Raw genomic sequence first — 24698 nt, forward strand, 5'->3', positions numbered from 1 at the left:
TCAAAACATTATCGAATAATTTCTAATAATTTTTTTTTGTTTCCTAGTAGAGAAATCAACCACACGTTGCATTTGGATCACTTTGGCAGCCCACTGGATTATGCCTTGGTGGTGGACCAACCATGGTTAAAAGTACTAAATTTTTCATGTGATAATGAAGATGCCAACAAAATTAATAATTGCATACCAAGAAAAATATTGCCCATTCATTTACCCAAGAAATATATATATATTGTCCATTTCCTCTTTCCTTCATTATTTCAAGGGTTCAAAATATGTTGTCAGCACGTGACAAACCAATGTCTTTGTCCTTCTTACCAACAAGGTGTGTAATATGGTAATTTCACAAAAAGAATAATACTAAAAAGAATATTTTATATCAAACCCATCAGACAGGTGGCCGCAAATCACCATTTAATGGGATAAACAAACAGATAAGCTATTTTTCAAAAAAAAAAACAAATAGATAAGCTGTTTCGTCAAATAAATTTTATGTTATATAAACCAATTAAAAACAGCCGTGTAATCATACAAAGTCGGAGAGTGCAACTTGGTGCCACTGACGAGGTATCATTGGTAAAAGAAGGAACGTCCCAGCTTGTGCGAAGTACCAGATCTTTCCCCAAAATAGTCAATATGAGCATGTGCCTTTCATCTATATCCATAAAGTCTCTATATAATGGATACACAGGCGCTCGCCGAAGTCTCATCACAGCCTTCCAAGGTAGCGTTTCTAGAGAGAGAGAGCGATCTAGAGAGAGAGAAAAAGGAAAGCCATGGGAAAGATCAACCGTCTCTGGTTCCAACTCTTCATCGTCCTCTCCGTCGCTACAATCGCTCGATCCGTAAGTTAATTATCAATTCCATCATATAATATATATATACACAAATACAAGTATATATATTGATGTATGTTGTGAGTTGTGAATGCAGGACGATGATTGTGTGTACACTGTGTACGTTAGGACCGGGTCGATCTTTAAGGGAGGGACGGACTCGAAAATCAGCGTAACGCTGTACGACACCAATGGGTGGGGGATTCGGATCCCGAATCTGGAGGCCTGGGGCGGGCTGATGGGCCCGGAATACAACTACTTCGAGAGGGGTAACCTGGACATCTTCAGCGGTAGAGGGCCATGTTTGACCGGGTCGATGTGCTCGATGAACCTGACATCCGATGGGTCGGGTGATCACCACGGCTGGTACTGCAACTATGTGGAGGTGACCTCCACTGGGGCCCACATCCCTTGCGCCCAACAGCTATTCACGGTGGAGCAATGGCTAGCACTGGACACATCTCCGTACGAGCTCACCGCAATCAGGAACAATTGTGTGGATGGTAAGGGTCTTGATGGTGACCGCAACATGATCAAGGGCTCTGATGCATCCGTTGTGTCTGTTATGTAAGACTTTGTATGGCTCTTAATGGGCCCACATTTTTTTTTTTTTAATGGATGTGTGTTGCATGTTTGTCCAATATGTCTACTTGTTATCACTTTAATGCTATTATTAATATAAGTCAGTGTTAGCCTAAGCCCTTGCTTCTACATGGGCATGGTGAGAGACCGAATCAATAAATTTTAGTTAGGTATAAAATTGGAAATAATAAAAAATGAGTATAGAGGTTTGGTGAGATTTGATTTTTGTCGGTGGGAAAGCTTATTTATGCCTCCTTATCTCCTTTGGCTTCAAGGTCTTTAATAAGCATTAATTGAATACTACTGACAAGAAAAGTTTTGTAAAGAAGTGTTTCAAATAATGGTCAAACTTGTCATGTTTACTAAATATAATGGATTGCATTACCATGTTATTTTCATTATGGATCCTCATCATGATTTGATCAAAGTTGGTACCTTGGAGAATTATGTTTAGTGCCCTTATAGGATGAAGATAATGAAAAGTCAGAATCTATGATTTGTTTTAAGTTGTTTCCTCCTGAACCAAACAGGTAATTTAATTTTAACTATTTCACACTTTTATCTCTTCATGGCTTGTAATTTATACGCAAACTCATTACACTGCCTAAACTCGTCTAATAAAATTAAATTACTGATGAGTTGTTAATGGGTGAAAAATGAATAACCATTACAATAAATGGGTCAATAACAAATTAAAAGTGAATACCCATTTCATTTAAACCGGTCAAACAAAACCATTTTTTACTCTATCCCCCTTTTGCTCTGTCTTCCCACTCCTTGGTTCTATCTCCTCCATGTAAATAGTATATATATAAACCATATGTATATACTATAATATATGGTGTGTATATATATATATACACGCTTCTAGTTTTTTTATTTCCTAAAGTTGCTTGTATTTATTCAAGCAGCTTAAGACTCCAATTCATTTTATTCATATTTTAGTAGCCATACAAATTAATATTCTTGCCCAAATTTAGACAACATATTGTTATATACAAGTATATATAACTGTCAAAAATGAAAAAACTAAATGCAAACATAGTTGTGTATTTATGTATGTACAATATTATATATGTATGAGGTAAAATTATAATGGATTATTTACCAATATATATATATATTTTGATATTCAGCAATCAAAATAACTTAACAATTTGTGTCTAAAAATATTTGGATTATTGGGTTAGGTGTGGTTTGATTTACCCATTTAACACCTAATTCGTTTATGAACCACTATGAATGAGTTGATAACGGGTTATTAACTTATTACTAACTAGCTGATTCATGATTTGTCCAAAATCTGTCTAAACCAACCGAATTGGCACCCCTCCTCGTGAGCTTGTGACAAAGGAGGTACATTGTAACAAAACCTAATTAAGGTAAATCAAAAAGTGAAATCTTTAAGAGCATATTTGTCAATCAGAAATGTTTTGAGTTTTTGTTTTTATTCGAAATAGAAGTAATATTTTTGCTGTGAAGTGTATTTAATAGTGATTGAAAGCATATTTTGTAATATAAAATTTGTTACAAGATTTTTAAAGCCTAAACATAAAAATATGAAAGTTTTAAAATTAAAATGGCCGGGCTTGTTTGGCAACCATAGTTGCTTTGTGCTTTTGTTTTGACCCGAAGCAAAGCAATATTTCTACTTTTAGAGTATGTTCAACAATATTTATACAAGATTTTTAGAAGTAAAAACATGAAAGCGTGTTTGGTAAAAAGTATTATAAGTTTGAAATTTTGAATGGTTAGTTAAAAATGTTACTTTAGAAATGTTTTTTTTTTAACATTGTTTTTCTACCATGCGAAAAGCAAACAAAAGTATCATTTTGATACTTCCGATTTTGGTCTCAATTTTAGAAGCGCTATGATACTATTCAAAAGCACATAAAATATTACCAAATATGTTTCGTGCTTTTGCTTTGGTACAATACACTAGCAAAAACAAAAAATACGAAGTAAAAACATTAGCCAAACAGACGATTGATTTTTTTTTTTTTTTTTCGCTACAATGTTAATGTACAATGCAAAAAATGCTTTGTTACAAAAGTACAAACACCTTACCTCACAACACCCTCGTTGTAACTGAGCCACCCTGCCGTCTGGACCGAGAGCTTGGCATAACACCGATTTAATAACTGTATCCGACTCTAATACCAACCATAACGGATTGAGTACTTTGCAATTAGATTGAAAAAATTATGTTAAAAAAGTGAAACCATCACCCAACCCATATTATTTATTTCACCTAGTCTTTTGGCTTTTAATTGATAAAAAGTCACAACTTAACAAACCTATAAAGCAAATTAAGATCAGTTGTCATGCAACAAATGCTATTCACCACTCACATAATTTGAATCCGTTAACGAATTTGGTCCATAAATCAGTCTCTTTCTTTCCCTAAATTGGTTGCGGTCTCAATTTCTCAACAAAAACAAATGCAACTTTACTGGACTAAAAATTGCTGGTATTATGTTCTACCAAGTGGGTATAGAATCTTATTGAGCACTACTCTTAACAATTCATGGTTGTCTCTGGCCTGCAATGTTTTTTTACCCTCAAAACGATTGTTGTACATGATTAAGGCTGACAATGAGCTCGCACCTTAGGAATATGACAATTGTATGTGGGGGGAAAAAATGTCAAAAACCAGGCATGGGAACTTTCTAGGAAAATTCCCAAGCAGTTTTTGATGTACAACGTTTAAAAGAAATTGTGAGTACATATGTATAATTCAAGAACCAAACAAATGAGTTCTATCCATATCACTACAATTTTCTGAAAAGACAACATAAGAAAGAGGGATGCGAAGAGATATGAGAGTGAGTGATTGTCTAAAAAGTGGGGACGCAACATGCCTACACTCGGGAGATATGTTCCAAAGCTCGCTGACCGGAATTGTACCAGGTCCACCATTTTGTTGGATTGTTTGTTTTCTAATTGGGCCGTGGGCCGTGTAGTTGTTTGGGTCTTTGGACTCCTTTGTATCTCATCCTGGATGGGTTTGTTTGGGCCAAAGGCCTCTCTTGTACAGTTTCCTTTTATTTATATATTAGCTTCAATTTTCGGAAATAAAAAAATAAAAATAAATAAATAAATTTACCTATTGTCTCGTGCCAGCCCACATAAATCACCTCAATCTACCCTCTTTAAGGGATCCAACAATAGCCCTAGCTCCCACTCTAAATGGGGAGAAGAAAACATACAAATAAGGAAATGGTAGTAATTTACCGGCCACTTTGAAGCCTCTCAACTGGTAGTGAAAGCAGATGCCTAGTCTTCATCTTGTGTATGGCTTTTGCAGGGTCCAGGCTTTTGGGGCATGTCTTTGTACAGTTTTTGATAGTCCTGCATCGATACAAACGCTTTTCGTCCTCCGTCAATGCCTGCAATCGCTCATCTGTGAATTCATCTCGACTGCAAAGAAAGAATTGAGCACATAGAAAAACATAAATCAGATTGTTTTAATGTATAAACTTCAATAAATTATGATAATACATAGAAATATGAATCAAACATTAATAAACACTTATGTTGCATTTGGGAGCACCGAATTAGTGCTTTGTATTTAAGATTGGAGGAAAATTAGTTCAAAGTTTTCACTAAATTTATTTGAATTCCAAATCCAAATCTAAGCCGCCGATTCATTACTCTCAAACATAGCGTAAAAATGTTTAAATAGTATTGACACAATTGCACAAATTGTATTCATATTTTATGAAATGTCATGCATTTAGATACAAATCGAACACTTCGTCGATAAAACTATCATATGAGTGATTGTCCCCAAATTTTCGGTCTTTACACTTGCATTGTTCTCTGAGTTGGAACTTAAAAGAAGTACAAAGACTGACTTTGAGCATACTTGATGGATAGTAATAACTTTTTAGCTCGTTCACCGTAATTAGAGCCAAAAGAGTATGATCTCAACTCTTTTTGGCCAATGATATGATTAAACATGAGCTCAACTTCAGAACATTATGATCAAATATCATTAATTAGAGCCAAAAGAGTATGACAAGAAGCAGGGTGTACTGAATTGTTCACTTTATTTTATTACTATATATTTTTTCCCGAAAGGTAATTGTTCAATTTCTTAGTTGTCGATACCTAAGTAATAAAGTAGAAACTAATTCAATTAATTAAGTTCTCGAATTACCTGTCGGAGATCCAACGATAAGCTTGGAGAAGGGCAGCTGGGCTGAGGAATTCCTCTGGATTCCACCAATAGGAAGGGCATGAAGTAGTGCAGCAAGCACATAGTATACACTCCATATAGCCCATCTAGTCTCTTTCTTTCCGCTGGTGATTGCCTGTATTCTCACCCATCCTCCGGTTGCTTTGTTGTCTTCAACCAAGGCTCAATTAACCTATATCATGCCAAGTTAACAATATTGTAGTTTGGTTTACCAAAAGGTCTCTTGAACTCAATCTTAAGACATTTTGTGAAGCAAATTCATGGATTCTATGCAACGAAGCATTCAGCAATTATCAAAACACAAAGGTTTATTTATTTATTTATTTGACACCATAATTTTTTCCATTAATTCTCTAGAATGAAAATAAATTAACAAATTTTCCATAAACAAGCTAGGGTTAAAAAATTGAGAAATTTCTTCTATTTTTTTTACTTAGTTGGTACTCACACAACATGCCTCCACCGATGCTTGAAACCCGGACCTCTTTGTGAGAAGTAGGAGCCTGATACCGCTAGGTTACTGGTAAAAATAATTGAAAATTTTCATTTACTTCTAAAATAGAACTTGATATCATTAATGATATGTAATGAAATTTCTCAATTTTGATATGTAATGAAATTGAGACAAGTTCTATTTTAGAAGTATGTTATAAAAGAAGCAGCATATGTTAGATTGCACAGAAAATGGGGGAAAAATAGCATAACATTCTATATATAGATGGCAAAAAAAATCCACCCTTTTAAAGTAATCTTAACAATTGAATTGTTGAAAACCAAGGAGAAATTTACAAACAAAACAACTGCACGTTGCTATCATTTTCTGAAATTTTTTCCTGCTCTTGAAAAAGGAAAAATAAAATGAAAGTGACATGAAACAGAGCTGTTCCGAAAAGATTCTGTAAAAAAAGAAGGTATATATGGTATTTTAAAATAGTTAACACTCAATGAAAATCTAAATCATCCAAGAATGATCATTTTTCTTATAATTGCATCATTGTCTTTAAAATAAAAATAAATAAATAACACCACTAAAGGTGTCGAATAACCTTGGGCTCTGTTTGGTTCTCCACAGTGAAAAACATAAAATCCAAGTGCGTGTGATCTTTTTCTCAATCTTCTATAAGGGAGGAGAAATCAAAACCAAAACTAAAACCACATAAATTGAGCCTGACTCTAATAGTGTCCAGGACAAGCCCATATCCAGAGTCAACTCTGACAACTAGAAGCAAATAAAGAGTAGTGTAGTAACTTGGAACCCAAAGCACAAAACAATATCTCAAAAAAAAAAAAAAAAAAAACAGACATGATGATACTTACTTGTACTGCTGATAGAAATTGGTTAGATCAACAACCAGATCTTTGATGACAAACATGTGAGGCAGAGGAGTAATTATAGTAGACTTAGTAATGTCTGTATCTGATACGAAATATTCTACTAGATAAGAATTTCAAGTGACATGGAAACTCAAAGGGTATAGATAAGGAACAACTCAAATTCAAATGAGAAATGAGATAAGGGTAAGGGATTTATCCTCCCCAAAATCTCTATGGAATCATAAAAAAATTTTGGTTACCATATGTAATGACAGTTACCATCTCTTATAAGAAGGAAATGATATCATTTTGGATCGGAGAGAATCTCGCTTTAAAAACTACTACCATTAATGATTCTATAAAAGAAGTGATCGGTCAACCTAAAAAGGTACGCCATAAACTTCATATGTAATCCTTATCAGAAATTGAGTAGTCAAATACTAACTTGACCGTCAGAGTGCTCCCGGCTAGCACCACGCCGGTCATCACTTCTCTTTTGTCTTGCAGTAGTCGTACAGATTCTTGCATCAACAGTTGGCGCCGTCTGTGGGAAATATGCGTTAGTCGCAACAAATTACGATCTAGAAATTATTGATCTATAACGTTGTTCGTGTTCTTGGCCTTTGTCGTCAACACTGGCCAACTCCAACGTTTCGTTCATTATCGATCACAAAAAAATATATATATCATGAGTTTAGTGACAATCAAATTTCTGTCTCCATTGATATCTATAACTAAGAAAATGGGTACGTACAGTCAACTCTGCCCGTGTCTATTACATTTTATCAAATTTATGGTTAATTCAAACTTTATAAATCCAATTCTCTGCTCTGTAACATATCTTGTATAAATATATATTCATTGTATTTTACACAGATGAGCATATACAGATCATTTTTCTTTCTATGAGCATGAGTTAGATTAGATCATAGTTAACAATTTAATCCATCATATATGGGTACAAGCTTGAATGTCATGACTTCATATATCTGGTTTAACCATGAAGGCAGAGTAGTGGACAAAATGAGGAAACTGGTAAATTAGTTTTACAAGTAAAATTTTCTAGTCCAGGCTCGATTAGAAAGATACATAATTTATAATTTCTCATTCACTATTTTCTCATTTTTCATTGAATTATATAGATGATCTAGCAATGATGGATTTTATGCTTTGTTTACTGAATCACATGAAATTTTACCCAACACCATAAATCTAATGGAATGTATGTCTCACTGAAGATCTTTGTACAGAGGCTGAAAAAAATAAATAAAATAAAAATGTTTATTTTATTTTAGGTCAATATTAGACTAATTGAAATTTTATTAATGAATTGCACACTTCATGTTGGTGTACTTGGGGGTTTGGAATGGGATCCCAGGTGTTTCCATGGCCACGTTTGTAAACGATAACTAATGTGGTAGAAATTTTATCTGTTATATATATATGCAGTCAAGTATTCATACATGACACGAGCTTAGACTTCTCGGCCCTCGAAAGGGAATTCATTATATACTAATTCTTTAACACTGCAAAATTAAAATATCATGATTGAATTGGTTTATAGGAAGAAAATAAATGGAATTCTTTTATTTGATTGCAAATAGTTTTTTTTTTTCCCGAAAGATAATGATTCCAAATAGTTGAGAAAAGGTGTATTGATTTTAGTTTGAAGTTGGAACTATATTCCATTAAATGTTTATGTTTTGGCTTCGTTCCTAATGGCACTATATTGGATATAAGTATGCTCATATTAAAAGTATATTATATTGTTTTAATATAGTATATTGTTCTTTGAATTACATTTGAAATAATTTTTAATTCCAAGAGGAAGACAAATAGCATTACAACTCCAGTGATATTTTCTTGGACATGAGCCCCATCTTTGCATACTCTTTCAAATATGAAAGTTTGGTGTGTACACACAAAATTTGTAAGTCTGCAAATAAAAACAAAATATGGAGCAAATAGTAATTTATTAATTTGGAAAATTTGAGTATAATCCTTTGTAATATCTTTTATAAAAAAAGAATGGTCCTCTGATTTGATCTCCTTCTTGTTGTTGGTTGGATTCAAGGGCCGCACGAGCTTATTCTTGAATCACCGTGGAATTTGATGAAAAACGGCATGTCGTTGGATGTGCTTGTTGTTGATCATCGTGGAATTTGATGAAGAACGGCACGTCTTTGGATGTGCTTGATGTTCTTCACTTTTGGGTTTGGATTCTGAATTTGTGTCTCTGACTTCTAAGTCTCTGGATTTCTGAGTCTTTGGATTTCCGGACTTCTGAATTCTGAATTTGTGTACTTTGTTTCTGAACTTCTGAATTATGAATTTGTGTCTGAATTTCTAAACTTCTGAATTCTGAACTTGTGTCCTTTGTTGAATTTGAGGAAGAACGGTCTTTGGATGTGCTTATTGTTCTTCGTCTTCAGAGAGGAGAAAAATTGTTGAATTTAGTAAAGAACGGCACGACTTTGGATGTGCTTAGTATTCTTCGCCTTCAGGTTTACCTTCGGGATTTCTGGCCCTCTGGAATTCTGATTCTCTCAATTTCTGGCCCTTCTAGATTTCTGAGTCTCTTGATTTCTGAATCTCTGGATTTCTGAGTCTTTGGATTTCTGGACTCTGAATTTTTGTACGCATTCCTTCTTCCTCCAGGCTTTTATTTAGAGGTTTTTTGGATCTATAGGATGATGACATGTGTTATCTCCTGATAAAGATAAAATAATAACTGGGCCGGGCCGGTTGTATTAAAATTAATTATTCCAAATATATTTTATTAGGAATAATTATCTTTTCATTTAATCATCTGGGCTGGGCTAAGTAAATAATTTAAGTGGACCAAGTTTGGACCAATTAAATAACTTAATTAAGCATTAGACCCAAATTTAATGGGTCCATTTGTTAAAACCAAAGCCAACTAAATTTTAGTGTCTACATGGTGAAAACCTTTTAATGGGAAAAAGGGAATTATTTTGATTTCTAAGTGAAGTATAAGACCCATAATGTTCTAGTACCTGATCAGTTCATGTCTGCCATGAATGACACATTACATACGTTTACCAAATTGGCACGTCATGGTTAATGTCAAAACTAACTCATTTCATATGTTAAAATTATGTGTTTATCATACTTGTCCCTAAGCTGGCAAAACTAATATAGCCCCAACAAGGGTAGTTTGTAAATGCTTATAATGCAGGTAATCAATCATTCCCATGCTTGCACATCAAGGTTAGGGAATATGAGTTACTACTTTTCCCTAATAACTCTCTTACTTCTTGATGGAGAAGTCGACTAATTCCCTAAGTAGGGGCCCGGCACCGTTCGAAGTGGTTTGCCTCCATCACTTGTTGTAGCTTAAGATACATTTCAACTTCTCAGGTTCATGGTGCACAACAATTGTTCCACAGATAAGTCTTTAAACTTATGATCGAAAATTTGATTCTATTCTTTTTGAGTGGAACTATGATGCTCACAACTCCATTGCTACTTCCTGCCTTCTCTCTCTCTCTCTCTCTATATATATATATATATATATATATATATAGAGAGAGAGAGAGAGAGAGAAGGCAGGAAGTAGCAATGGAGTTGTGAGCATCATAGTTCCACTCAAAAAGAATAGAATCAAATTTTCGATCATAAGTTATATATATATATATATATTTGCTTTGTAGTTGCCGGTTGTTCTTAAAACAAATGACAATATTGTGATGGGTTTAATTCACACATTTGGCGAAAGAGAGAGAGAAGTTATATAGAGAGAGAAGTTATATATATAGAGAGAGAGAGAGAGAGAAGGCAGGAAGTAGCAATGGAGTTGTGAGCATTATAGTTCCACTCAAAAAGAATAGAATCAAATTTTCGATCATAAGTTATATATATATATATATATATATATATATATATATATATATATATATTTGCTTTGTAGTTGCCGGTTGTTCTTAAAACAAATGACAATATTGTGATGGGTTTAATTCACACATTTGGCGAATTTATCAAGTGATATGTTAGCTATTACTTGGAATACTTTTAGATGACAAGAAACATAGTATAATTATGTTATCAAAATTCAATATGCTGGGGAATCCATTTGTGCGTTGGTCCGATGCACTAGATAATGGTTACTACGTGTATACCTAGTAAAAATTTTGCCCCCAACGTCCATTCTAATAAACCATTAGATAATCTAATGGTAATTCATTATAAAAATTGAACTAACACCAAAAACTAGTATTTTGTTGAGTTAAAGTCATTCCCTGGAGTTGAAACTATTAAACCAGAAATCTTATTCAATTCTTTTTTGTTGGCAAAATTCTTATCTTCCCATCATGCTTAGTGTGTGAATGTGTTCAAATTCTTCCCACTAGTCTAAATTTGATTTAGCTTCACAATTCTTTTTGATAATTTATAGTTATGTCAAATTGCTATTTGGTCACCCAAGAATCAGTTCTCCAACCTAACTTTACAACATTGGTGCTATTGATAAATATTTATGATTGGGAAACTTCCTGAAAGTTTTATGATTAAGGAATCAACAATTGAACTTCTCCCATGTCTATTTTTGTGTATCATTGCATATATCGATCTATATATTTGTGTTTATGGACATTGAGTTCAATTATAAAGGTGTTTGCAGAATGAGTGGTAAGAATCGAGCAAGATACTGAAGAAGTAGCAGTGCTTAAGGTTCGGATGAACGGTTGGTAGATTGGCAGATTAATTGACTACACCACCCAGTTTTATTATTGCATGATACACTACTCAAATCCGGTAAAAACTTACTAGAAAGCCACACCTGACCACTGCACCTTGCTGTGGCAATTGTCGCAGCCAACAATGACAGTCTCCTAAGATCTTTATAGTAATCATTGTTATTTCAATTAACATACTAATGTGATTACTTTGGTACATCCGTTTATTAATTTTATGTAAATGTTTCTCTGTTACTGTTTTGCTAACTTGGCAAATAGGAGAAAACATAGACAGTTTAGCATTCCTTACGTGTAACAAGCAAGCTTGCGAATGGAATGGGGGCACCTAATATAGGATTCAAAATCGTATGGAGAGTTTGAGTAACACGAAGCTCAAGAAAATTAATCTCCCTTATCAAAAAGATGAGATCACGAAACTCATAAGGATCAACCTTCCCATATTAAAAGGATAAGTTCATGAAGCTTAGAGAATCTACTTCCCTTGTTAAAGGGTGAGTTGGGTGAAACTCATAATACTCTACTTCCCTTGTTAAAAGGTAAGCTGGGTGAAGTTCATAGTAATATACTTCCCTTGTTAAAGGGTGAACTGAGTGAAACTTGTATTAATTTACTTACCTTATTAAAGGGACGAGAGGCCGACTACACCTTATTAAAGGTTTCCTCATTAAAGAGACCAAGGGCAACAACACATTCTTCCCTCATTAAAGAGACAAGAATCCGATTACTCCCTCTACACAGAAGGGTGAGATAATTAAAACTTCTTCATTTACTAAAGAGACGAGGGGTTAACTACTCGCTTATTAAAGGGTGAGCTCATAAAGCTCGAGCAAATCCACTCCCTTATTAAAAGGGAAGAAAGTAATCATTAAGCATACTTAGCTTGGAAGGACTTGGCATTCCCGACACTTGACAAGCAAGATTTCGGGAATGGGGGGCTACTGATACGAAATATTTTACTAGATAAGAATTTCGAGTGACATAGAGACTCAAAGAGTATAAATAAGAAACAACTCAAATGAGAAATGAGAAATGAGATAAGGGTAAGGAATTTATCCTCCCCAAAATCTATATGGAATCATAAAAAATCTTTGGTTACCATACGTAACGACAGTTATCATCTCCTATAAGAAGGAAACGATATCATTTTGGATCGGAGAGAATCTCGCTTCAAAAACTACTACCATTAATACTTCAATAAAAGAAGTGATAGGTCAATCTAAAAAGGTACGCCATAAATTTCATATGTAATCCTTATCGGAGATTGAATAGTTAAGTACTAACTTAACCGTCAGAGTATTCCCGACTGGCACCACACCGATCATCACTTCTCTTTTGTCTTACAGGAGTCGTACATATTCTTGCATCAACAGTATCAATAGGTCTAAGGCATGCCACTGTATTTGTCTCATCAATGGTCATAGCACATGACCCACATGTCCCTTCTCTGCATGACCTCCTATAACTCAAACTTGAATCATCCTCTGCTTTTATCTCCAAAACCTATACATATACATACATATATATATTTCAAGACAAAAAAGAGTGAAAAATTAATTGATACCCACAAATTAGATGAGCATTTAGTTGAATTTAATTTAAATATTAATTACCATGGGTCCACAGGTGGATAGGTCTAGAAAGTAAGATTGTAGATAGGGTTTGATGGTGGGATAATCTGGATTCCATCTGTATATCTTGAACTCCTTTGTCAAAATCTTTCATCTTCTGCTTCAGCTTTTCATGTGACTCTACTGCTTTCTCTGCATGCTGTTGTGCTACTGGGTGACCCTCTACTATTCCAAACTTTGGGTCTGCTTTCTTCAACAAACCACCCACCTTCTTGTACCCATGCCCAAACCAGCTCTTTGACATCTCTCTCTCACACACATACTGTTTCTCTCTTTCTTCCCCTATGTGTGTATATATTATATATAGCTACATATAGCAGCAATATATACATGCGAAGATTTGCATGGTTTAGAGACACCTGTGCTGCATGTTGATACGTGTAGGGGCAGAGCCTTATAAATTATTGTGATATGCCGTGGTTCCATTCATGACTTCATCAAATTAAATTTCAAGATTGGGCTTGGGCTTCCCATGATAATCTAGGCCTGATTGTTGGAACAAAAATTTCGCCCCAAAACAGAACTAGTCCTAGCTAGGTCCAAACCCTCTTTTGAGGTCTTTTGCATTTAAAACTGGTGGGACAACTTCTCAAAAATAATTGATCAAATTAATCTTATTTTGTAAGTTCGTTTTTTTACTTTTAAAAGTAGCGTCTTTCAAATGGAAACCAATAAATTTTCAAACTTGATGTTGATAACTTGACTGCAGCTTCTGTACAAAGAATGATTCAATATTTTTCTCTCAGTAAATTCAAGGGAAAGAATTCAAAGAAACGAAAATATAATGAGATTGAAAAAATATTTGATTATTCAATCTTGACTATTGAATTAGCCCGTAAAGTGAACCTACTACGTGCTGCTTTATTGACCCAACGCCAAAATATAATGAGATTGGAAGTATTTAGGAAGAAGTAAGTCAATAAGATTTTTGTAAAATATATATATATATATATATATGATAGCAGAGAAGCTAAGTGGTGTCCAATCAATTTATTTAAGCAATGTAGAACTTAAATTTGCTTAATGGGGTTAGGTAAACCTTATCACATAATTAGAACAGATTTGATTTTTCAATCTTGATCCTGTTTGCTTAATTTAGGTTGTGTGTTGTTGCAATTTGATTGTTTTTGGGCACACATACTTAATAGCTTCGGTTGTCAGACGTGATTATTTTTGGATTTGATCTGATTCGATAGTCTAATGATGTTTTATAATAAATTCATATCTAATTTGTTATTAAATGAATATCCAAACCAATATCAAAAGAGATTGACAACAAATAATTAGAATTAAAATAATAATAAAAAAATGGAAGATAACTAAAATATAAAAAAGGACAATAAAATTAAATCTTTTAATAAACATAGCATTAGAATATAGACCTTAACATATTATATATTATATTTTATCTTTTATCGGATCAAATTGATCTTAATTTATATTTAATTTGTTTTCCTAATAAACTATTGAATTGGAGTCGATAATGAATAATCATATTAAAATTTCAATTTATATTGGAGTTATTGTGACAATTCAGTGATCAAATCTCTAAGTATCAACCACTTAATTTAATTTGAATCATCTATTCGTGACAATACACATGGAAAATGAGGAGTTCTTAGGCAACAAACAATACTTCAATACGTAACTAGAATATATATATATATATATATATATATATATATATATATATATATATATATATTATGTTGAAGAAGGTTGTAGCCATCACCCATCTTTAAACAAGTCCCAACTTTTTGGTTGTATGAATCGCAAGTGGGTGGGGGAAGAATAACACCAGAGAAGATCGAAACCACCAAAAAGGAATAGAAAAAGAAAAGAGAAGACAGAAAATATTCCTATAAGTGGGTTTTGCAGAAATTCTGATTTGGGGAATATATTTTTTAGATGGGAATTATATATATATACACACATAAATATGTATACTTACAGACAGTTACAAATTTACCTGGCCAACTATTTCTTATATCATGTAATACTAAATTATCTAAAATAACATTCCTAAGAATAATCTAACAATGCATTAGATATGTATATTGTATTTCCTTCAAAAAAAAAAAAAATTGGCTTCTTACCTATACATGCAGTTTGTAACCAGAAACAAAGGTTTTAAATCCAGTTTAGACCATGAAAATGATTTTATTTTTTTTTTCCCCTTTTTATACAAAAAAGATAAACGTTACAGAATATTTATTCACTGATCTTCTACGGTTTTCCATTTTCACTTTTAATTAAGAGGATATGAGATTTTTATTTTTCTAATGAACAGGATTAGAACAAGTCGGGGTTTTAGTTAATTAATGAGCCAAATTGTGGAATAGAATGGGAAAAAATGATATAAATATACGATTATGCAGTCTAAGTGAGTTAACCGTTTAATTTAAAAAGACATTAATTTTAAGTGGTAACTAAAACTGACCCAAGACCAGCTAATAAAAGTCAGTTTTACCCTGCCAACAACTTCGGTCAATATGAATAACACATATCAGTTAATTTTCATCAGAAATGTTCGTCCAAATTGATGGCAAAGTGGTTAGGCCAGATTGAATCAAAGTCAAGGCTAAACCCATAATTACCAGGCTTACTGAACCCAAGTTCCACTGATTTCGTTGGTTTGGTTGGACAAATAATGCATCAACTGAATTTTTTTTTTTATATTTAAATTCTAAAGTACTAAATCTTCCGTTTATACTCTTATTAAATATAAGTAAAATTGATAATTATAAATTTATTCAAAAAAATAATTTACAATCTAATTGTTTATATATTCCTTTCATTTTTAGTTAATTAATTCATAAATATTACATTATGATCATTTTTTTCCTTAATTTTTATTTTAACTACATTATGATCATTAAACTCATGAGTTTAATAATTAATTTAATTTAGATTCAATAAAAAAAAAGTTCATTGGTAAAATACACGGTGATTTTCAGTACAGAAATAAAAATCAATATTCTGTATATATATATGTATAATACACAATGTTATCTTTTCTTTTTATTTAAATTTGATATCTAATTTTCGATAATTTTTTATTTTTTCTTTTGGTAAATAAGTGTTAAGTCACTTTGTCTACTGCAGAACACATTTGCATTTTATTTCAATATCAATGTACTTGCTTAACTTTCCAGAAATGAAAACAAGAAAAAGTCAAAATTAAGTTTTTTCTAATCCCAAGTGAAATTTGTAGCACTTCTTGCGAAGGGATAAGCTATATGACATGAGTTGGGTCAGAAAAGACTAATTGTACATGTTGGAATGAATTTCAGGAGGCAGTTAAAGGACTAAGATGGGGTGAGCAGTTTTCATCAACTTGATGTTTGGCGTTAAGCTCAGGGGACATAGAGATTAAACTAAGGATGGTGCTATTGGTCGGTTCTAGCTTCGCGATTTAGTTACGGTGATTAGCTCAAGCATGGGAAATTAACAGAGCCCATTCATTTGTCAAAAGTCTCTGTTGATATTGATGGATAATTGGTGATACATTCAGTGGAAGATGTTTTGGGTCAATCGGCTAAGCAAATGGTTTAGCTCATAACCTTGCGCACAATATGTTTTGAAGAGAACAGCGATTATGTGTTTTTATGATATTTTTCCCTACTTTCATATAAGAGTGTAGGAGATGTAGTATACGGGTACACGTGGCACACCCCGCATGTCATTTTATTGGGCTCGAGTCCATCATCACTAATGATACTATGTGTCTCGACAGCAAAACTCATAAGAAGAAATGGCCCCACGGCCTATTCTCACCTAACCCATAGGTTTAGTCAAGAGAATGATAAATCTGCGTGTCTCGAGTGCAATACTGATAATTACATTAATGAATTCCAACTACCATCGCTTTTGGAAAAAATGTGTATTTAATGTAATAACACCCATTCTCAAGTCAAAGGACCAGAATGTCTTTATTAAAGCCTGTAGGGTCATGATGATTATTCTAGGAGAGAGGAATTTCGACGAACCTTGAAAATCAAGTAAAGATTTGAGACTATAAATAGAAACTTTCATGCACGAAAGAAGAGGACTTTTTGGTTGATCCTCCATTATATCTTGTATTTAGATTTCGTCCTCCTCCGTCATTTGTAATATTGACGTATAATCAAATTTAATCTTGTATTATGAAAGTTTTTCATAAAAAAAAAAAAAAAATTAATTAAGAAGAATGGACTTTGTGGTAAACTTACTAGTATCTGGTTGATGCATTTAATGTAAGGAGTTTATCGTAAGAATATGGGGACACTTTCTTGGAAGCCAACCCTCCTCTCAACTTTGTTTGCTTTTTCGTTTTCAGTTTTTCCCAAACTCGAAAAGCATTATGAGCTGAAATTATTATCACTCATCACACCCATCAAATTATGCATCCTATCAATCGGACGGTCATGATGAGAACATGTTGTTTGCTGTATCTCTCTTATGTGAGGTACAGATTCATTTTCAATGATGGGTGTCCAATCAATCCACATTATACATGTACAAAATTAGACATATATATAATATATATACATACATGATCGATGATATATATATATATATATATATATATATATAGTCCCCACATACATTTAAACTTGGAGTATTTCAGAAGAGCAAGTAATTCATATTTTAGGTAATCTCTTCCGAGTCTATTAAATGCCACGCGGCTTTAATCATATGGTGTGACGATATCTCAAAGATACGTACGTATCATCTTTAACTGTCAAGAACTGTGAATGTGAAGTGTTGAGAGAGGTGGAATTAAACACATACTTATAGTTGAGCCCCATATACCAATTACTACCTGCTTTCATAACATTACGTGTAGAGATAGAAGACGTGAGAATTCGGATTTTAGGGTTAGGGTTTTGTGGTTTGGCATTTGTAAGGAATGAAATCAAATATAATAATTATAATTATAATATGTAGTGTGACGGTATGACAAAGACAGACTATTAATCTACAACCCTAGTTGTGCTATCAATATATATATATCATTAAAGTCTGATGTTAAAAAGTATTTAAAAAAGCAGAAAAGCATAACTGTTCACTTTTTGTTCTGATGGTTGTAGCGAACTTTGGGTGTTGTTGAACTGAATCCATCCATCCAAAAGGTTAGATATAGAATTTTCTTTTCCTTTCTCCCAAACAGCAAACACATGTAGATGTTATCCTCCAGAAAAGAAAGAAATTAAGGAAATAGTATAAGTATATAGTACAAAGTTCATGAAAAGTACTGGTGAAGAAATATGGGTGGGTAAAGTAGAAAATAACAAGAGAAGTGTCATGATTTTCCACCTACAATTCAGTGGAGGTAGACTGTAAAAGATTCTTTGTGTGGGTTATCAATAAAATAACACTAGTTTTCAATGTTTTCTTTTTCCCTAGTTTTTTCAGTTTTTCTGACCTGGTCAATGTGTGGTAAGGGAGCCTAAATTTAGATTTCCTTCATCTCCTAAATAAAGTATATATAATTTTTTTTAAATTAAAGAGGGTTAAAAAAAAGACAAAATTAGTAATTTTAGAAGTAAATTTAAAAGGTGCAGTTTTAAGGTCAAATTAAGAACATAATAAGGTACTATACTTAAGTTCTTAACCCAATACCTTTAACAAGATATAATTTTGCAGTATGATTTAAATTATTAATAATAATTTTATAATCTAGCCATTAACAATTATTATAATTTTTAAAAAGTAAAAAAAGAGTTATTTCATTGTACAAAAAAATTGAAAATGATTACTGTTTAGAAAACTCCACTGTGACCGTCACTGTTTCGAAATAAAAAATTATTTAATAGATATATATATCCAATCTTACTTTCACATATAAAAATAATAATTTTTTATTTCAAATCAGTGACTGTCATAGTAGAGTTTTCTAAACAGTGATAATATAAAACGGTTGTTGTGGCTATTTATTTGGTTGCATATTTGAAAATTTTATTTTATTTTTTGTGAAAAAGAGTCGTGAATTTATTATTATAATTATCTGTAAGATATTTTTATCTTATTCTTGTATATATATATTTTTTTTATTATTTGTAGCTTAATAGTATTTCTTCTCACTTTCAAAAAAAAAAAAAATAAAAATAAAAATAAAAAATAATAAGAGGGTTAATGTTCCACAAGAGTCAAAGTGATGCAACATCCCTCTAATTCGTTGGTGCATTCCAACAATGATCTTGCTTTTTATTGGTTGCCAGTCAACCTGATTATTAAATTTCTTATTTTTTAAAATAATTAGTGAAATTAAGATTAAAATGATCCATGATATAGATCTTAACTCTAGCTTGTACTATATACATATAGAGAGAGAGTAGTATGAGTCTGAGTCCTGTCATTTCAAATACAAAAGAAGATAAAATTCTGTGGTTTAGATTAAAGATTGAATACAAAATACTCTTGATAAAGTCTGTATATTTTTTCATTTGTTTAATTCTTTTAAAGCTTTTACATTTTTTTGTTTTTTTGTTAAAGCTTTTACTTACAACACACTTAACTTTGATTTTTGTCTTCCTTTCAGTGTAAATCTAAACTTCTTTTTCACACACAGTCACACACCTCCGTTACTGTCTACAGGAGACTTTCTCTCTCTCTCAAACTCTCTTTCTGTGTCATATATGGCGACCCCACTCTGATCTTTTTAGTGGAAATGTGAGCTGAAGCCAAGCCGCCTCTCTTTTAGAGATGAATTATGCTTAAAAGTTCACTCCTCTCCTCTCCTCTCCTCTCCTCTTTCATATCTCTCTCTGTCTCTCTTTCTTTGAAACCCTAATTCAACCCCAATCCATATAAAGCAAAAACAAATCCACAGTACCAAACACAGATCTCGTCTCTGCAACCATCAATTTCATCATCCCCAGTTCCCTTAATTCTCTTCTTTACTCCTACCCTTTTGCTCACAGACAAACAAGGAAAAAAGCATGAAAAAGGACCGTTGGGTTTGCAGATCAGAGTTTTAAATACGTGAGTACTTTCTGAAATCCCTTCCAGAAACTCTCTCTCTTTCTAAATATCTATCTGTGTCACTGTTTCTTTTTACAGCTTCTCTTAAATGGGTTTGTAAGCAAATCTCTCTCCAGATTTGTCTCCCATACGGTTATTCCCTTTTTTGTTCTCTCTCTGTATATTTATTTCATTCTCTCTCTAGAAGAGACATGGATTCTGGAAACAGTGGGAGTCTACAGTCATCATCAAGTGGTGGTGGTGGTGGTGACGAAGAGTACGATTCACGCGCCGAATCGATCTCAGCTTTCTTGAACCCAACCGCCCATATCGGTCACATGTCTGACCCACCACCACCGCATCACCACCACCTCCACACCACCACCACACCTATGTTTGACTCACTATCCAACTATTTCGATACCATATCACGACCACCACAACCACCACCTTTTTCAACTCCAAACGCTCTTCTGAATCTCGACATGGTCTGGTCCAAGACCCTAAGATCTGACCCCAATTACACCCAGATCAACCCCATCTTAGCCTCCTCCACATCGCCCACAGTTCCATATCGTCCGGTGACAGAGGTTACACCATCATCAGCAGCAGCAGCAGCAGCCAGCTCTGATCAGACGGCCCACGTTGCACGTAACCCGAAGAAGCGATCCAGGGCGTCGAGGCGTGCACCAACCACAGTCCTGACCACAGACACCACCAATTTCCGAGCCATGGTTCAGGAGTTCACTGGGGTCCCAGCACCACCCTTCACATCCTCACCCTTCCCTAGAACCAGACTTGATCTCTTCGCTACACCCTCCTCCATCAGATCCAACCCATCCTCCTTGTCCATTTCACAACCACCCTATCTTCTAAGACCTTTTGCTCAAAAACTTCAACCACCAACAACATCATCACTGTTCATGACTAATTCCTCCTCGTCTATGCTTGATCATAATATTGCTTCTACTAGTACTAACAACAACAACAACAACATCACATTCACTTGTGCCAATTCATCAACTAGTAATACTAGTGCCTCTACTAATAATACTAACTCTCAACAGTTAGGCCTTTTGAAGCAATCTGATCTTTTTCTCATGCAAGACCCATCTCTCACATTTCACTCTCTCCTTCAATCTCAGCCTAAATACCCACTACCCAATTCGTCCATTCTCGGCTCCAAAACTCAAGGCTCTTTCGGAATTCAATCGAACCATTCCAATCTGAAAATGGGTGCTCTGGATGAATTTGGTTTGGGTCATGGTGGTGGTGGGCATGTTAATAGCTCACAACTCAGTGGGCTTCCCAATTTGGTCTGCGCTGACGGAACTCCGGCCACACGAAACGATGATATTGATCCGATGAGGTGGGGGTGCGGAGCGGATACAAGTGATGGAAATCAAAGTAATTTGAGGTCTTTGAATGGGAACTTTGATTATTCTCGGAACCTTTTGAAAGGAAAGTTGAATTCTTCGTCGTCGGCTTCTTCCACTGATTTTCATGGCGAGAAGGCACAGGGAAATGGTGCTACTACTAGAGGTGAAGGTATGGTGGAATCATGGATATGTTCTTCGGATTAGTAATCTTTAATCAGACAAAAAAAAGGGAAAAAAAAAAAAAAAAAATTGATCATATCATAGAAAAGAAATGGAGATAATTATGGCGGTTTAGTTGTGAAAGATGAAAGAGGTTAATCATGTGTTTTCCATCTTAACCATTACTTTCAAGAAGGGTTTCAAATTCTGTGTAAATAATTGTCATTTTTTTTTTGTTTTTTTTTTTGGTTTTGGTCTGACTCTGCCATATATATATTACTGATGATATACATATATACCACTGTTGGATTTTCTTTCAAATAGTAAAATGCTGTTAGTGTTTGTTCCATGTGGGTTCCTTTCTGTTCATGAACGGGAGGATTTGACTGCTGTTATGAGAATGTATTTGTATCACAAAAATAACCAAATTCATCACTTGGCTTTGTCATGTGCATGTATCATGTTCTTCCTCGTACATTCCCTTCCTGGTTCCATCTTATCAGCAGAACAAGGATCATCTTCAGTTTTGTACTTTTGTCCGATTAAATTCTTTCTATTTTTTCTTTCTATATATTCAATTATTCATCATATTCATATTCACAGACACACTCGAACTTATATATATATATATATACACACACTTATATATATTAATCATAGTTTTAATTATTTTTATTTATTTTATGAATTCTGCCAGCTAGATTGATATGAAGAACACTTTCTCCTGTACTGAGTAAATATAATCTTCTCACATGGCATACATTTTGAGATTTTGTTGGTAGAAAGGGAATCCATTTCGAGTTGTATTAAGTTTGATCTCATTATAATGTGGGTCCCTAGTGAATGAACTTTAATTTTAAACTCTTTAGTTATATTATTAGATTTCAAACAAATATTAATAGACTAAAATTAAATGAAATTCGAATATGATAGACCTCCTACTTTGGATCTACACGATCTATGAGTTAAGATTAGTAATTACAAAACCCTACAAGGTCACGTTAGAGTACTATTGCATTTATATTAGCGAAGTAGATAGAGTTAAAATACCACATTACAAGCAAAAACGTGGTAGGCAACTATTATTTTTGTTCTCTAAAATATGTCCGTGAGAAACATGAGCGCGAGTGTTTTTTATTTAATTAAAAAAGACCTTTTTTTAGTTCTTTTTTTTTATAAAAAATGTTCTCGATTAGTTTTTGTTTATTTTTTGTTTTAAAGTTGGGGGTAGGGGCGGTAGCAGTAGACTTGATGGCTGTAAAGTGCTAGTTGGTGTCATTAGTGAAGAATTTGTTCAATTTGTCTTGGAATTTGTAATTAATGAAATAACTTGTAAAAATCATATTATTGCACTGTTCGGAAAAAATCAAATGTACACATTTTTATCTTTATGGTCGTCCACATTTTAAAGTTTCCTCTTAAAAATAGGTTGAAAAAAGAGTTTAAATTTGATTCACAGGTACAAGCTATAGTAAGCAATCTTTTGGACACGTATATTGAGAAGTCTCAGTATAGGGGTACAGAATGTGAACGTGTTGGGGCAGGAGTTCAAGTGCCAAAGTTTTGGATATTCTTCCTCATATATATATATATATATATATTATAGATGTTTTTAAAGTAGTCACATTACATATACAGTAGCAACCTGGCAAAGTCTAATGATCGTCAAACAACTGTGGCTTGAATATTTGGGGAAAATGAGATCAACCTGAGAATGATTTTCCGTGGTTTTGCACAGATTTTGTGAATTTGTCAAGAAAACTTCGACACGTCAATGTACAAAAAAACCTTGAGAATAACTTAAAAGGCTGTGCAGCTTAGAACATTTATTTTTCTACTAATTTAACACGCGCACACACACATATATATATACAGGCGAATAAATAAAATGTTTACATTTAGTTTAAGCTTGAGAAAATCAGCAGTGCTTTCTATCTATCTTTTATTGGAGGTAAACTTGTCTTAATCTGATTGGGAATTGTATTATGTATACGTACATTTGAATTAACAGGAAAAAAAAAAAGAAAAAAGAAAAAAAAAGGAGGGGTACTACAGACACATAAAATTGAGAATGATTAATTGTGCACGTAAATACCTCCTCCTGAACATGATATGCAGTTAATGGAGTGATTGGTTGTTGATAATGTCTAATCAAATTAAATATAAATGTACAACACCCAGCTTTTGCTAACACGGAGAAACGACAATCACTAATTACAAGTTGGAAGGGGACAGTATCCTTGTGCGGGTTCCTTATGCGGGAATTTGTTGATTCACTTTGGATGGTGTAGTTCAAACTTCAAACTCTGATTGTTGTAATTAAGTAATTAATTATTTTATTAATCCAAACTAAATCAACTGTTAAGAGGGTTAAAAAGAATGGGTAGTTCAATAGTTATCATATAATTAATCAAAATATGATCACCCTCTTCATTGAGTTTGTGAATAGTAGAAGCAATTATTTAAAAAGTGAAACAACCAACGGAAAAGAATTACTGAAACAGTGTCAGCTGTTTGGTGCAACCAGTGCTGCTAGTTGTTTTGGTTAGAATAGCATTGTCCACTATTTAAACACTCCCTTTGAACCAATTGCATGGTGAAATACTCGAGCATCAAGACACTTTTGTGTGTGTGTGTGTGTGTGTGTGTGTGTGTAAGTGGAGAGAAATCAGAGGCAAAGCAGGCAACCTTTACAACAATGGTGATCCATCTTAAAGTTGGTAATCTTTTGTCATCCCGCTGATTGATAGATCATGAACTTTTTCACTTCAATTATAGACCCTCCACCTTGGTTTAAATTTTAGAATGATGAGAGAGAGAGAGAGAGAGAGAGAGAGAGAGAGCAGTGACTTTATTTTCAAAATTTTGGAATCATTCCTCTGCTGGGAGGGATATGATAACCATAGGTTTGTGTGACTTTTTTCTAGCTATAAATAAAG

The 24698-nt window shown here is 33.5% G+C and overlaps 2 protein-coding genes and 1 pseudogene across 2 annotated transcripts; 2 read left to right on the plus strand and 1 right to left on the minus strand.

Moving 5' to 3' along the window:
* The first annotated feature begins 686 nt into the window (after window positions 1-686).
* Window positions 687-1534, plus strand: LOC132285373 (PLAT domain-containing protein 3-like). The gene is made up of 2 exons (XM_059787553.1): window positions 687-845; window positions 934-1534. The coding sequence occupies exons 1-2, from the start codon at window positions 777-779 to the stop codon at window positions 1405-1407; spliced, it is 543 nt and encodes a 180-aa protein (XP_059643536.1). The 5' UTR covers window positions 687-776; the 3' UTR covers window positions 1408-1534.
* A 3114-nt stretch (window positions 1535-4648) lies between these two features.
* On the minus strand, window positions 4649-13520 carry LOC132282001 (succinate dehydrogenase [ubiquinone] iron-sulfur subunit 3, mitochondrial-like; annotated as a pseudogene).
* Window positions 13521-19930: 6410 nt separating this feature from the next.
* LOC132285529 (uncharacterized) lies at window positions 19931-22101 on the plus strand. Its single transcript, XM_059787718.1, has 2 exons — window positions 19931-20242; window positions 20427-22101. Exon 2 carries the CDS (start codon window positions 20434-20436, stop codon window positions 21802-21804), a length of 1371 nt encoding a protein of 456 aa, XP_059643701.1. The 5' UTR covers window positions 19931-20242; window positions 20427-20433; the 3' UTR covers window positions 21805-22101.
* Window positions 22102-24698: the final 2597 nt, after the last annotated feature.

Source organism: Cornus florida, unplaced genomic scaffold (genome assembly GCF_030987335.1).
Source record: "Cornus florida cultivar Cherokee Brave unplaced genomic scaffold, ASM3098733v1 CherokeeBrave_3.0.0_Hap2_Chr11, whole genome shotgun sequence".
In the NCBI taxonomy this organism is placed as follows: Eukaryota; Viridiplantae; Streptophyta; class Magnoliopsida; order Cornales; family Cornaceae; genus Cornus; species Cornus florida.

Bases quoted from the DNA above. Each gene is read 5' to 3' on its own strand.
- LOC132285373 (XM_059787553.1), top strand. From the start codon at position 777: ATGGGAAAGATCAACCGTCTCTGGTTCCAACTCTTCATCGTCCTCTCC. The intron at 846-933 runs GTAAGTTAATTA...TTGTGAATGCAG, and splicing joins TCGCTACAATCGCTCGATCC to GACGATGATTGTGTGTACAC.
- LOC132285529 (XM_059787718.1), top strand. From the start codon at position 20,434: ATGGATTCTGGAAACAGTGGGAGTCTACAGTCATCATCAAGTGGTGGT.